General features: G+C 45.7%; 1 protein-coding gene across 1 annotated transcript in view; it reads left to right on the top strand.

Moving 5' to 3' along the window:
* Positions 1-16,821, top strand: part of LOC126294954 (uncharacterized) — a 607,599-nt gene that overhangs the window by 50,165 nt on the left and 540,613 nt on the right. Inside the window, exons 2-3 of the mRNA XM_049987174.1 lie at positions 2,652-2,821; positions 2,940-2,987. Of these exons, the coding sequence (XP_049843131.1) occupies positions 2,734-2,821; positions 2,940-2,987 (136 nt within the window). The 5' untranslated portion in view covers positions 2,652-2,733. The remainder of the gene's footprint in view (positions 1-2,651; positions 2,822-2,939; positions 2,988-16,821) is intronic.

Raw genomic sequence — 16,821 nt, 5'->3', positions numbered from 1 at the left:
TTTGCTATTTGGGGAGCAAAATAACTGATGATGGTCGAAGTAGAGATGATATAAAATGTAGACTGGCAATGGCAAGGAAAGCGTTTCTGAAGAAGAGAAATTTGTTAAGATCGAGTATAGATTTCAGTGTCAGGAAGTCATTTCTGAAAGTATTTGTATGGAGTATTTGTATTATTATTTGTAGCCATGTATGGAAGTGAAACATGGACGATAAATAGTTTGGACAAGAAGAGAATAGAAGCTTTCGAAATGTGGCTCTACAGAAGAATGCTGAAGATTAGATGGGTAGATCACATAACTAATGAGGAAGTATTGAATAGGATTAGGGAGAAGAGGAGTTTGTAGCACAACTTGACAAGAAGAAGGGACCGGTTGGTAGAACATATTCTGAGGCATGAAGGGATCACAAATTTAGCATTGGAGGGCAGCGTGGAAGGTAAAAATCGTAGAGGGAGACCAAGAGATGAATACACTAAGCAGATTCAGAATGATGTAGGTGGCAGTAGGTACTGGGAGATGAAGAAGCTTGTACAGGATAGAGTAGCATGGAGAGCTGCATCAAACCAGTCTCAGGACTGAAGACAACAACAAGTCCCCCAAAGCTCTCTTAAATTCTGATTCTAACACTGCATCCCTTATCTCTTCAAAATCGACTTGTATTTCTTCTTCAAGCACATCAGTCAAATCTTTCCCGCCATAGAGGTCTTCATGTACCCTTTCCATCTATCCGTTCTCTCCCCTGCAGTTTACAGTACAATTCCCATTGGACTATTAATGTTAGCACCCTTCGTTTTAATTTCATTGAAAGTTGTTTTAAGTTTCTTATATGCTAAGTCAGTCCTCCCTACAATAACTTGTTTTTCGATTTCTTCACATTCTCGATTCACCTATTTCGTTGTAGCTCCCCTGCACTTCCTATTTATTTCATTCCTTGGCGACTTGTGTTTCTGTATTTTCGAATTTCCCTTATCTTCATTCATAGATAAACTGAAGTATTTTTCCTGTTACCCATGGTTACTTCACAGTTACCTTCTTAGTACCTATATTTTTCTTTCCAACTTCTGTGATTGCCCCTTTTAGCTATGCCATTCCTTTTCAACTGTATTGCCAATTGAGCCATTCCTTATTGTTGCATCAACAGCCTTAGAGAACTTCAAGTGTATCTCGTTATTTCTCAGAATTTCCATATTCCACTTCTTTGAGTATTGATTCTTCCTGACTAATCTCTTAAATTTCAGCCTACTCATGATCACTACTACTTTGTGATCTGAATCTATATCAGCTCTTGGGTACACGTTACAATTCAGTATCAGATTTCGGAATTTCTGTCATACCACGATGTAATGTAACTGAAATCTTTCCGTATCACACAGCCTTTTACAAGTATACCTCCTCCTCTTGCGATTCTTGAAAAGAGTATTCGGTATTACTAGCTGAAATTTATTACAGAACCCAAGTAGTCTTTCTCTCACTCTTTTCCCCAAGTCTCCTGTAACCTTTTTCTCTACTCCTTCCGCGGCAGCTACATTCCAGTCCCCCACGCCAATTAGAGTTACATCTCCCTTTGTGTACTGTATTACCCTTTCAATAACTTCATATACTTTCTCTGTCTCTTCATCTTGAGCTTGCGACATCGGCATTTTTGCTGTAGATTCTATCACTGAACTGTTCACAATAACACACTATCTGCCCTACATTCCCAGTCATAGCGAATCCTACTCCCGTTATACCATTTTCTACTGCTATTGATATTACCCTATACTCATCTGACCAGAAATCTTTGTCTTTCACTTCACTGACTCCTACTACATCTAGAGTGAGGCTTTCCATTTCCACGCAGAGACTCGTAGAACACTGTCCTTTCGTTGACTATTGAATCTTTTTCTTATGGTCATCTCCCCCGCGGCAGTCCCTTCCCAGAGATAAGAAGAGTGGACTCTTCCGGAATCTTTGAACATAGCTGCTAAGGTTCAGTGACCGTGTCAGAATTATATTGTAACAAATAAGCTTATTTGTTACAATATCTTCCGGAATCTTTTACCAACGGAAAGATCATCAAGACACTTTTTCAATTGCAGTCCGCATGTCCTGTAGATTCAATTTATGTCTCTTTGATGGAGTGGTTTCCATCGCTTTCTGCACCATAATGGCGTTAACCCTTGCCGGTCCTTCCGCATTAGGGGCAGTTTCGCACCCCAAAGAGTAGGAGAATGCCCAGAACCTCTGTCCGCTCCTCCGCTCTCTTTGACATGGCCGTTGGCAGAATGAGGCTGACTTCTTATGCCGGAAGTCTTCGGCCGCCAATGATAATTATTAATCAAGCGGTGGCTGCGTTTGAACCTGGGACTGCGTACAGTTTGATTACTAGTCAGAGACTCCAGCCCTAGATCACAGGTGCACAGTGATTTTCTAGAGAGCACTTCTTCACGTTTGATCAACAGTAAATAGAATTATGATATCTTGAATGTTTCCAGAGGTAGACTGCTTTAGCTAAATCAGTCAGCATATATTGGGTAGGACTGTGCGCTATGAATCTTATACAATGATGCAACCCAAGTTGGACGGAAACACTTATTTTCCCTAGCTAATTTGCTACACAGCCAGCTGAATGAAAACTAATGTTGGAACTTTATTTATTCATAAAATTACAGGTTGTTCGGCAGTGTGCAGATGTGGTGAAGATACTTTGAAGGAAAAGTTCTTTACTTGGGTCGACATCCTTGTGCCTGCATAATGTTGTGCAGAAGCGCTAATTTCGTCATCTGTGTTTTCTTAGCTGTAGGCACAGCTACTGAATACAGCGCCGCTGATCCCGTTACAGGTAAATACATTAGTATTTTATTTTATGTATGTCTTGGAAAGATAGTGAATAACAATTTTATACCAAATAATGAAATACATGTGCAGTCTTTAGAGATAAGCACGATTTTCTTTTTCAGGATCTGATGGGGATGTCACTGTGTACCGTTTAAGGAGTGACAGCCCGGGTAAGTACTGTTTGAGACAGTTTCATGGTTCAACAAATTCATTTGGAGTGAGCTAATTTACCTCACTGTGGCAGTCCCATTTCTCGATTTGATACCTGCTTTGAGTAACAGTGTCATCATGTGGTTATTATGAATGAACTCTGTAACATGATTCAGTCTTGGTGAAGAGTTGTGCTTGGTGTTAGAGAGTGTAATAGTTGGAATGCCATTTACGTAACTCTAGCCTACATGCTCTACACAGCCTTACAGCGATCACCGTAGCCTTTTTTCGAAACTTGGCAATACTTTTACGTCACCGATTTAGGAATGTGTAGCTAGCCGCAATGTTGTGGTCCATATTTTTCGTCGCTCTTATGAGGTTCTCGTATGCTGCCGATGCAGTGACACCGGTCCAAAAGGTGCCATGAAACCAGCTACGCGCAAAATATGTGCCCTTTGTCCTTCTGTTTACTTACATCTACACTGAGCAGCCAAAATATTACGGCCGGCTGGTGGCGTTGTGAAAGCGTGGCGCGGTGGTGACCAACCTGTGCAGGTGGAGCAGACAGGGAGGAGGGGGGGGGGGGGGGCGCCATAGCGAAGACAAGACGTGGGCTGCAAATGGGCGGGCAAGCGAATCTGACGAAGGGCAGGTCACTGTGTTACTCACAGCCTGTCAACGAGTCTCCCGACAACGGCGAAGCTGGTCGAATGATCACGTGCTACTGTCGTCAGTGAGATCCCCTGCTATACCCGCACGACAGGACAGATAGTTTAATTTGCGGAAAGGGGACAAAATGAGTGGCTGTCAGCTACACTCGAACATACTACTTTTAATGACAAACATTACAAGAGTAAAGAAAACATTAAAATGAGAGCAAACCAAACATTAATTGAAGAACCTAATTCCCGGCTAAATGCGCCATTGAAGCTCACGCCTCAAGAGCAAAACAACTTTAATTTACAACCGGCTGGAGGCCAATCACTTCAGACTCAGAAACAAGAATTTGAATTTTAATAGGCAGAAGGCCTCATCTCAAAACATTTCTCTAAATTAGGCTGAAGGCCCAAACACTCTCACACTTTAAGATCAAAACAATTTTAATTTAAAATCGGCTAAAAGCCATACATAAACAAACAACAAAGACAAACAACAAAAGGCAGCACATCATACGGCGCTCAGAAGTTTTCAAAGTGTGAAATCTCATGGGACTTAACTGCTAAGGTCATCAGTCCCTAATCTTACACGCTACTTAACCTAAATTATCCTAAGGACAAACACACACACCCGTGCCCGAAGGAGGACTCGAACCTCCGCCGGGACCAGCCGCACAGAAGTTTCCAAAGGTCGGCCTGGAATTCAAACACTAACGCTCGCTTAGGTGAGGCAGGCAGTGGGCCCAACAATACTCAATGTGGCGGCAAGCCAAGCGACAGTCAACGGACCAAGCGGCAGGATAACTTCCGCTCCACCCGACCAGCACACAACAGGGAGTTCAATGGAACAGCGCAGAAGGATATCGGCGCCCACAACGAATTACACATTCAGCTGTCAAAACCACACGCCGTGCTGGACAGCCACAACGCGACGAGGGAAAATACACTGCCTGAGTTTACGTCAACGGCTGAGGGCAGGTAACCGGGACGTCAACGGCTGGTGAACTTCAATTTAATAATAATCAAGTTAAACTTCACAGAAGGGAGGCTAGATTTTCGCCAACTTGAAAACACACATTGTTGCTCACAGGAATGTCGCAACAGCCCACAACGAAATTCAAACGACACAATGTGAACAGTTGGGGCTGGCTGGTATATTAAGTAAAGACTCAACTTCGTGTTCGGGACCGGTGAGCCACAGACCTCGTAGCAGTGGGAACAGCCACTGACACTCCGACCGCGTTTGGATGCCGCCAGTGTCCCCGGCCAGATACCCACCACCCCAACAGACCATCTGCCCGCACATGGCACAGCTGGAAACTATCAGCGCGAGGCCAAAGATAGTACAAGGGTGCGAATATCGATACACACTGGTGCTTCCGCTCGTGGAGAGAGAGGATAACAGCGTAATCGCGATAACCGTAGGAGACTAATCAGGGAATAGCAACCAGGGTTCAGTGCAAAGCATAACACGAGCCAGCCAAATCTCAGTCAGCATCTATGGAAAGAGACAGTAAGACAGTAATGCTACCACTACACGCTAAATGGTCGGACGTCAACGCCTCTTAACAGTACGTGCGGTTTGGAGGCCTGTGTGCTCTGTGAAGTAGGATAGATGGTGATCTGTGGAATCTCTGCCGTAAGATCACAATGCTGGTACAAGCACAAGTGTTTCGGAGTTCAGTTCATCGTAGATTGTCGAACATGGAATTCTTCGGCAGACCACCCCTAAGTGTTAACATGTTGACCCAATGACATCATCAGATTCAGTGACAGTGGGCATGGGACCAATCGGAATCGACTGTCAGTCAATGGGTATTTTGTCTGCTCTTTGGTCGAATCACATTTTTGATGCAGTAGATCGACGGTCGTCTCTACGAAACGCCATCGAGGTGAACGATACCTCAAAATGTGCAGTGCGGCACGGATACATAGTGGTGGGAGCTGCAGTATGCTGTGAGTGAGATTCTACTGCGCTCGCTTGGGACCTGTGTTAATAAAGGAAGACACTCTGATGGCTGTGAACCATCTGCATCCATACACGCTTGGTGTCTTCCCCGATGCCGCTGTCATCTATCAGAAGCATAACTGTTCGTGTCTCAGAGACAGGACTGCGCTACATTCCTTTGAGGAGCATTATAGTGAACAGGCCATCGTGGCCTAGCGGTTCTAGGCGCTACAGTCTGGAACCGCGCGACCGCTACGGTTGCAGGTTCGAATTCTTCCTCGGGCATGGATGTGTGTGATGTCCTTAGTTAGGTTTAAGTACTTCCAGAGAACTGATGACCTCAGAAGATAAGTCCCATAGTGCTCAGAGGCATTTGAACCCAACCCATCTGGGATCCTATCGGCCTGTATCACCGCTTACTCAAATCACCGGCCCATTATGTACTCATATTACATGACCTGTGCATAGAGATCTAATGCCACATACCTCCACAAACTTACCAGCAAACTTTCGGGTCCCTGACCTCAGAATCAGTGGTATATTTCGTTCCAAAGACGGGCAAACTAAGCAATCTGTTTTGGTCCATCATGACCACGGGACATTGGCTGATAAGTACTTTTCAATGTCAATAAACATCATCAACAGCCGTATACATTGAGGTATTTTATTTATTGTGAAAGCAACCATCTTCAGGCCCCATAGGCCTATAGCGCCACAAAACACTTGATATCGTGAATTCCAATCGTTGTACAAGTATTTCATACTAAGACGTCACAGCAACTGAGGTGGGCTCAGTTGCTGTGTTACCTGTTCGTATGAAGTATTTGTACAACGATTTGGCAGCCCTGGGGGAACAGGATGAAGCATACTACAGATCGTGGCACATGTTCCAACAAAGGATGGCTGTCGATTGGCTTCCGAAGTCGTACTTACATGATTCGAGCGCCTGGTAGAGGAAGTTGGGATGGCCAACCTCGCTCATGGAGATCTCCCATCGTTCAGTGTCCACAAGCAGAAACCAGCTGTGGTGCTCAAAACCTGGACCACTCTTGAGCTACACCACTGCACGGAGCTGTGACTCGGTGTCCTCCATCAGAGGGAGGGATGAACTTGGTAAAATGGCAATCGTGGCCAATTCTGGCTCGCGCTTTATAAAGAAATGAAGCTTCCCTTCCTCCGATTAAGCATTCACAAGGACCTCATGTCTGAAATGGGCTCAAGCCAAACGTAACTTCTCAGTGTGTTCATTGCCCGAGGTATCCATTTCTTAGGGCTCACAAACCAGATAGATGCGACACTGGTGTTGAGACGTACATACGATCAGACCTCAAACCGAAGTTCTTACGCATATTAAACTCGAACCGAGGAAGAGAGGTGGAATTTTCACAGAATAAGGATACAGAGCCAGAAGTTCTTAATTGGTGTCCTCTATATGCATGTCCGCAGCTTGTGCTTTAGTGGCTAGCGCTGCTGCCTCTGGGTCATGGCGTCCCCGGTTTGATTCCTGGCCGGGTTGGGGATCTTCTCTGCCTGGGGACTGGGTGTTTGTGTTGTGCTCATCATTTCATCATCATCATTTTCGACAGTGGCTAGATTGGATTGTGACAAGATTGGGACTTTGTATGGGCGCTGATGACGACGCAGTTGAGTGCCCCACAAGCCAAACATCATCATCTATACGCCTGTATAAATTAGTACAAATACATCCCTTCAGTCAAAATTACTTTTACTTCAGTTTTAGCGAAGCATTGCGTCTTGTGAGGTATGCCAATAGACTTGTTGAGAGACTCTCCCTCCACAGTAGACCTAAGAAGATTAGTTCCAACAACAGGAGCATTTTTTCATTACAACCTACACATCACATGGCGCAAGGTCACACCGTTCTAAATATAATTAAGACATAAAAGTAGCAAATATAATTAAGACATAAAAGCAGCATGTGTAGATATAAAGGAATTGCAGTGAAATTACAGAAAAGAAGAGCTAGAATGGACTTACCCATTTTCATTTTTTTACAGTGAAAGATACAGTGGAAAATACTTTTAATAGAAGATGCTGGAAGTGACCACTCACAGCATCAGTAACAGCTGTGCACATCTAAACACACTCAGATACGGCTGGCATGAAGTTCGGGTATCGATGACGGCAACTTCACTGCTGATGGTTCAAAAAATGGTTCAAATGGCTCTGAGCACTATGGGACTTAACATCTGTGGTCATCAGTCCCCTACAACTTAGAACTACTTAAACCTAACTAACCTAAGGACATCACACACATCCATGCCCGAGGCAGGATTCGAACCTGTGACCGTAGCAGTCGCGCGGTTCCGGACTGAGCGCCTAGAACAGCTAGACCACCGCGGCCGGCCACTGCTGATGTTGTGTTTCAGTTCCTATATTCTTTTCGGATTTGTTTCATAAAACTTGCTCTCCAAGAGGCCCCACAGGAAAAAAAAATCACATGTTGTTAGATCCAGGGGACGGGCTGACCATAAACGTTTGCTGACTGTTCTTGCCTCAGCATGTTTCGTTTCTCCTTTTTGCTGGAAGAAGCAGTGTTGTCTCTCAGTGAATTGAGCACAAAAAAATTTCCATCTATGAAATTGTGCTGAGGGCAGCACTAAAACATAACGATCCAGCGATGCGTGTTCCCGTTACGCGGCACGAGGCTCCAATTTTTTCATAGCGGAGCGGCTGCTGCCACACAACGTTACGCTTCTCCTTTGCCCGGTACCTCGTATTTTATGAATTCACATGGCCAGAAACATGAAGCCATGCTTCACCACACATTATGTAATGTAAAGCGTCCAACAAAGCATCGTTCATGTTATTCAAAAGCCACGTGCAGTAGTCAACGCATTTCTGAGTGGCGTCCTCCTGCAACTGCCGCACAATCGCCTCACTGCATGCCTTCAAATGCCCTTTTCAACTTTTTCAGTATCCGCTGCAACTCCTACTTACATTCTCCTGTTGCGCCAGTTTACATGTAGACTCCTTTGAGCACCAAGTGATGCTTCGGTGAATGTCTGCAGTAACTTTCACTGTGCGAGCTGAAGGGCTTCTTTGTCGTTTTACGTTTTGCACAGATCCGTAGGTGCGACAGTTTTTATACCGACTCTGTACTGCGCCCTTTGCTGGTAGTGCTCTATCCAGATACACGAGCCCGAAAATTTCCACAAACGGCGGTTTCTGTTCGGAGTTGGTTGTCTCCTGTGCAGCAATCGGCTTCCGTGTGTAATGCCAATATAAACGCTGTTAAATCAGTTTTTAAGTGCTAACAGAAAAGAAAATTACGAGTAGAAGTTAGCAGCAAAATAATCAGGCCTCGCAGACAGGATCCCTCGGTGGGAAAAGTGAGGAAATCAAATAAGCGTCAGTACAAGAGAACATTTAACGGAGAAGTGTGTAATATGCCCAAGTTGTTGTGTCGGTGCAATGTAAGAATGTCCCAATTTCAGCCTGTAAGTTAATTCGTGAAGTAATACAAGTGTGAGGGATCTTGCACATTTGTCAGAAAAAATAAAAAAGTGCGACAGTTATGATACCAGGATTAATCCCGAATCTGGTATAGCTGAACATTCTCGGCAGTTTCACTGAAATAATATCATTAGGTTTTGTATACTACTTATTATATTTCATGCAAAAATGTATAAAAATAAATTGTTAGTACTCTGTATGTACAGTTAAAATTATTCTTGTTTTAGAAATATTTGAAACTACAAAGTATCTGGTATACTTAATTTTCATATTATGAATTGCACAATCTAATGCTAAATATTAAATTTATTTTGGGACTCCTTTATAAAGTAATGATATGACCAGCCTGAGTGGTAGTTGAAGACAGAAAAACGAAAGCCGAATTTTTAAATTTCACTTACAAGAAATCGTTCAGACAGGAGAATTGCGCGAACATACCGTCATTTGAGTGTGGATATAGGCTGCTGTAAAGACGACATAGCTATAAGCGTGTTTAGTACAGAGAAAGAGGTGAACGATTTGAATGCAAATAAATCACAACCTCCGGATGGAGTCCGAGTTACATTATGCAATACGTACAGTGTTGGCCCCGTACCTAGCTTGCATTTATCGTGAATCCCTCACCCAGCACAAAGTCTCAAACCACTGGAAAAAAGCGCACAAGGGTAAAACAAGGCAACCGCATAATTAAAGTCTGTTTACTGCAGAATAATTTAACATACACTTCTGGAAATTGAAATAAGAACACCGTGAATTCATTGTCCCAGGAAGGGGAAACTTTATTGACACATTCCTGGGGTCCGATACATCACATGATCACACTGACAGAACCACAGGCACATAGACATAGGCAACAGAGCATGCACAATGTCGGCACTAGTACAGTGTATATCCACCTTTCGCAGCAATGCAGGCTGCTATTCTCCCATGGAGACGATGGTAGAGATGCTGGATGTAGTCCTGTGGAAGGGCTTGCCATGCCATTTCCACCTGGCGCCTCAGTTGGACCAGCGTTCGTGCTGGACATACAGACCGCGTGAGACGACGCTTCATCCAGTCCCAAACATGCTCAATGAGGGACAGATCAGGAGATCTTGCTGGCCAGGGTAGTTGACTTACACCTTCTAGAGCACGTTGGGTGGCACGGGATACATGCGGACGTGCATTGTCCTGTTGGAACAGCAAGTTCCCTTGCCGGTCTAGGAATGGTAGAACGATGGGTTCGATGACGGTTTGGATGTACCGTGCACTATTCAGTGTCCCCTCGACGATCACCAGAGGTGTATGGCCAGTGTAGGATATCACTCCCCACACCATGATGCCGGGTGTTGGCCCTGTGTGCCTCGGTCGTATGCAGTCCTGATTGTGGCGCTCACCTGCACGGCGCCAAACACGCATACGACCATCATTGGCACCAAGGCAGAAGCGACTCTCATCGCTGAAGACGACACGTCTCCATTCGTCCATCCATTCACGCCTGTCGCGACACCACTGGAGGCGGGCTGCAAGATGTTGGGGCGTGAGTGGAAGACGGCCTAACGGTGTGCGGGACTGTACCCCAGCTTCATGGTTGCGAATGGTCCTCGCCGATACCCCAGGAGCAACAGTGTCCCTAATTTGCTGGGAAGTGGCGGTGCGGTCCCCTATGGCACTGCGTAGGATCCTACGGTCTTGGCGTGCATCCGTGAGTCGCTGCGGTCCAGTCCCAGGTCGACGGGCACGTGCACCTTCCGCCGACCACTGGCGACAACATCGATGTACTGTGGAGACCTCACGCCCCACGTGTTGAGTAAGTCGGCGGTACGTCCACCCGGCCTCCCGCATGCCCACTATACGCCCTCGCTCAAAGTCCGTTAACTGCACATACGGTTCACGTCCACGCTGTCGCGGCATGCTACCAGTGTTAAAGACTGCGATGGAGCTGCGTATGCCACGGCAAACTGGCTGACACTGACGGCGGCGGTGCACAAATGCTGCGCAGCTAGCGCCATTCGACGGCCAACACCGCGGTTCCTGGTGTGCCCTCTCGCAGTGTCCGGAGCAAGTATGTTGGGTCTGACACACCGGTGTCAATGTGTTCTTTTTCCATTTCCAGGAGTGTATTTTCAGTTCGAATATAATAAAGGTTTCTGAGACTGAGGAGCCCATATCGACGAATCAGCGTGATTTCAGAAAGCCTCACTTGTGCGAAATTCAGGTTGTCCGCTTCTCACATGGTGTGCTGCGAACTACGAATGTGGTGCTCCGTTGCAGGCTGTTAACGAAGGTGCGGGCGTATGGAAGTTCACACATACGCGGGTGGCGTGAAGATTTCTTAAATAATAAAACCCAGTATTTTGTCGTCGGAGGAGAAGGTTGGCCAGAGACAGGGGTATCGTCAGGAGTGACCCAGGGAAGCGTGACAGAACCGCTGTTGTTCTCTACATACATACACTACTGGCCACTAAAATTGCTACACCAAGAAGAAATGCAGATGATAAACAGGTTGGACAAATATATTATAGTAGAACTAACATGTCATTACATTTTCTCGCAATTTGGGTGCATAGATCCTGAGAAATCAGTACCCAGAACAACCACCTCTGGCAGTAATAGCGGCCTTGATACAGCCTGCGCATTGAGCCAAACAGAGCTTGGATGCCGTGCACATGCCCATGCAGCTTCCACACGATACCAAAGTTCATCAAGAGTAGTGACTGGCGTATTGTGACAGGCCAGTTGCTCGGCCACCATTGACAGACGTTTTCACTTAGTGAGAGATCTAGAGAATGTACTGGCCAGGGCAGCAGTGGAACATTTTCCGTACAGGACCTGCAACATGCGATCGTGCATTATCCTGCTGGAATGGAGCGTTTCACAGGGATCGAATGGAGGGTAGAGCCACGGGTCGTAACACATCTGAAATGTAACGTCCACTGTTCAAAGTGCCGTCAATGCGAACAAGAGGTGACCGAGACGTGTAACCAATGGCACCCCATACCATCACGCTCGGTGATTGCCAGAATGGCGATGACGAATACAAGCTTCCAAAGTGCGGTCACCTCGATGTCGCCAAACACGGATCCGACCATCACGATGCTGTACACAGAACCTTGATTCGTCCGAAAAAAATGACGTTTTGCCATTCGTGCACCCAGGTTCGTCGTCGAGTACACCATCGCAGGCGCTCCTGTCTGTGATGCAGCGCCAAGGCTAACCGCAGCCCCGGTCTCCGAGCTGCTAGTCCATGGTACTGCAAAGGTCGTCGAACTGTGGTTGTCTCGCAAGCGTCCCCATCTGTTGACACAGGGATCGAGACGTGGCTGCACGATCCGTTACAGCTGTGCAGATGAGATGCCTGTCATCTCGACTCCTAGTGATACGAGGTCGTTGGTATCCAGCACAGCGTTCCGTATTACCCTCCTGAACGCAACGATTCCATATTCTGCCAACAGTCATTGGATCTCGACCAACGCGAGCAGCTATGTCGCGATGCGATAAACGGCAATCGCGATAGGCTACAATCCGAACTTTATCAAAGTCGGAAACGTGATGGTCCGCATTTCTCCCCCTTACACGAGGCATCACAACAACATTTCACCAAGCAACGCCGGTCAACTGCTGTTTATGTATGAGAAATCGGTTGGAAACTTTCCTCGTGTTAGCACGTTGTAGGTGTCGCCACCGGCGCCAATCTTGTGTGTATGCTCTGAAATGATAATCATTTGCATATCACAGCATCTTCTTTCTGTCGGTTAAATTTCGCGTCTGTAGCACGTCATATTCGTGGTGTAGCAATTTTAATGGCCAGTAGTGTAAATGATTAATGATTTAGCGAACAAGGTGGGTAGCAATCTGCCGTTGATTGCTAATGATGCCGTGGTCTGTGGGAAGGTGAGAAGTTGAATGACTTTAGGAAGATACAACTTACCGAAAATTTCTAGTTACTATGATGAATGGCAGCTAGCTCTAAATGTGGAAAACTTAAGTTAATGCTGGTAAGTAGGAAAAAAACCACTAATTTCAGTTACAGTATTACTAGTATCCTACTTGACACAGTTAAGTTATTTAAATGTCTGGGTCTAATGTTGCAAAATGATGTGAAATGGAGCAATTATGTTAGAAGTGTGGTAGGAAAGGTGGATGGTCGACTTCGGTTTATTGGGTGACTTTTAGGAAGGAGTGGATCACCTGTAAAGGAGACCGCGTATGGGACCCTGGGGCGACCTATTCTTGAGTACTGCTCGAGTGTTTGGGATCCGTACCAGGTCGGACTGGAGGAATCACGCCGAAGTAATTCAGAGGAGGGCTGCTAGATTTGTTACCGGTAGATCTGAACAAAACGTAAGTGTTACGGAGAAGCTTCGGAAAATCGAATGTGAGTCGCTGGAGGTAAAGCGGCGTTGTTTTCGGGACACTATTAAGAAACTTTTGAGAGTCTGTCCGGCCGGGGTGGCCAAGCAGTTAAAGGCGCTACAGTCTGGAACCGCGCGACCGCTACGGTCGCAGGTTCGATTCCTGCCTCGGGCATGGATGTGAGCGATGTCCTCAGGTTGGTTAGGTTTAAGTAGTACAAAGTTCTAGGGGACTGATGACCTTTTTTTTTTTTTTTTTTTTGAGCTGACTGCCGAACTATTCAAATGTTTCAAATGACTCTCACTATGGGACTTAAGTGCTGTGGTCATCAGTCCCCTAGAACTTAGTACTTCAAACTAACTAATCTAAGGCCATCACACACATCCATTCCCGAGGCAGGATTCGAACCTGTGACCGTAGCGGTCGCGCGGTTCCGGACTGTAGCGCCTAGAGCCGCTGCGGAACCATTCTACAGCCGCCAACATACTTTGCGTGTAACGACCAGTAAGATATCACACGAGAAATTAGGGTTCATACGGAGCCCTACTGACACATAGATAGTCGTTTTTCCCTCGTTCTGTTTGAGAGTGGAACAGGAGGGAATATGACAAGCAGTGTTGAAAGTAGCCTCCGCCTCGCACCTTACTGGGGCTGCGGAGTATTTATGTAGATGTAGACTAGTAAGATGAAAATATATGCATTATCAATAAATATTATTTGAATAAGCAAGAAAAATATTGATTTTTAAATTATCTGGAAAATGTCCGACCTTCACTACTCAGTCAGAAGAGATCACAGTATCAGGTGATGTTTTCTATGATGCTGTAACTACCACAGTCTTCAATTCTGATCTCTTGAACGAGGAGTCTGTCTGCTTCTCGGTATTTACATCCAATGTGCATCTTATGATTCCGTGACCATCTGATTTTGTAAAGAACTTTAGAACCATCATATAGTGTGTAACAACTTTATTACTCGATTAATTGTAGTCAGTTTCAAAGCCTTTGCGAAGGAAGCCAGACAGTATTATTGTGCATGGAGAACAAGTGCGTGAAAATCTGTATCAGATTTCCTGAAATTAGACCATGTGGCCGGCCGCTGTGGCGCTTCAGTCCGGAACCGCGCAGCTGCTACGGTCGGAGGTTCGAATCCTGCCTCGGGCATGGATGTGTGTGATGTCCTTAGATTAGTTAGATTTGAGTAGTTCCAACTTCTAAGGGACTGATGACCTCAGATGTTAAGTCAAGTCCCATAGTGGTCATAGCCATAGACTTCATGTAAACACAGCTTATTTGAACATCTTCAAGAAGTCATAATGCTTTCCGTTTTCTTTTCAAACCAGGTTTTACCATTTACACACGTGACTGATTTCCTTTGCTATTACTTTTCCAGCTACAACTGTAAGTGTAACTTTCGAGTGTAGCATGTGATTTAGGCAGAGAGGGGTTTGGGCTGGAGGCTGTGTTGATGTGGGCTAATTTATAAAAATAAAGTCTTCTTTACTGCGGAATAGTACGAAGCAAACATAGATTAGTTGCCTGCCAATATAGTTCCAGAAGTAGCACTCAGGCAAGAACAACCAAAATGCCTTCAGTACGACGAAACACAGTTCAAAAAAGACAATTAAAGTCACTTACCTTAGCTCACAGAATTTGGTAGCAACAGTAATAATTAAAACATACAGCCAAAAACAAGAAAAATAATAATGTACTATCATCCATAGGACACTAAGAGGACTCAAAAGTCTAATTAGGATAACTTACGTTGTTCCACATTGGTCTGAATATACTTCCATACCGTCCTATGTACAAAAATCATATTCACTATATGATCAAAAGCATCCGGACACCTGGCTGAAAATGACTTACAAGTTCGTGGCGCCCTCCATCGGTCATGCTGGAATTCAGTATGGTGTTGGTCCACCCTTGGCCTTGATAACAACTTCCACTTTCGCGGGCATACGTTCAATCTGGTACTGTAAGATTTCTTGGGGAATGGCAGCCCATTCTTCACGGAAAGCTGCATTGAGGAGACGTATCGATGTCGATGAGTGAGGCCTGGCACGAAGTCGGCGTTCCAAAACATCCCGACGGTGTTCTATAGGATTCAGATCAGGACTCTGTGCAGGCCAGTCCATTACAGGGATGTTATTGTGGTGTAACCACTGCGCCAAAGGCTGTACATTACGAACAGGTGCTCTCGATCGTGTTGAAAGATGCAGTCTCCATCCCCGAATTTGTCTTCAACAGTGGTAAGCGAGAAGGTGCTTAAAACATCGGTGTAGGCCTGTGCTGTGATAGTGCCACGCAAATCCCCCCCGATGAGAAACACGACCACACCATAACCCTCGCATCTGAATATTAATGTTGGCACTACACAAGCTGGCATATGATGTTCACCGGGCATTCGCCATACCCACACCCTGCCACCAGACCGCCACATTGCGTACCGTGATGTGATTCGCCACTCCACACAACGTATTTCCACTGTTAAATCGTCCAATGTTTACGCTCCTTACACGAAGTAAGGCGTCGTTTGGCATTTACCGGCGTGATGTGTGGCTTATGAGCAGCCACTCAATCACGAAATCCATGTTTCCTCAGCTCGCTCCTGCTATAGTACTTGCAGTGGATCCTGATGCAGTTTGGAACTCCTGTGTGATGGTCTGGATAGATGGCTGCCTATTATACATTACTACCATCTTCAACTGTCGGCAGTCTCTGTCAGTCAACAGACAATGTCGACCTGTACCCTTTTGTGCTGTACGTGTCCCTTCACGTTTCCACCTCACTATCAGATCGCAAAGTGCGGACCACGTTCGAAGCCCATGAGTTCCGCAGGATGCCCCATTCTGCTCTCTCACAACGTCTAATGACTACTGAGTTCGCTGATATGGCAGGTGGCAGCACAATGCACCTAATATGAAAAACGTATGTTTTTGGGGGTGTTCGTATACTTTTGATCACATAGTGCCAATGAATTACTCGCACATAGCAAAGTAACTAGTTTGCATCTGTGCGCAAATCGGGCCAATCAATCTGCCATACAGTGCAAGTAATGCAAAATCTCATACACTGCTATAAACACAAAAAAGTCAAGCTCACGACATGTAATTGACGCACTCAAAATGGCCGTCGCCTTTAGAGAACATACACTCCTGGAAATGAAAAAAAAAAACACATTGACACCGGTGTGTCAGACCCACCATACTTGTTCCCGACACTGCGAGGGGGCTGTACAAGCAATGATCACACGCACGGCACAGCGGACACACCAGGAACCGCGGTGTTGGCCGTCGAATGGCGCTAGCTGCGCAGCATTTGTGCACTGCCGCCGTCAGTGTCAGCCAGTTTGCCGTGGCATACGGAGCTCCATCGCAGTCTTTAACACTGGTAGCATGCCGCGACAGCGTGGACGTGAACCATATGTGCAGTTGAC

Source organism: Schistocerca gregaria, chromosome 11, assembly GCF_023897955.1.
Source record: "Schistocerca gregaria isolate iqSchGreg1 chromosome 11, iqSchGreg1.2, whole genome shotgun sequence".
Lineage (NCBI taxonomy): Eukaryota > Metazoa > Arthropoda > Insecta > Orthoptera > Acrididae > Schistocerca > Schistocerca gregaria.
The sequence above is the reverse complement of the archived record's forward strand: the minus strand, read 5'-3'. Positions and strand labels throughout refer to the sequence as shown.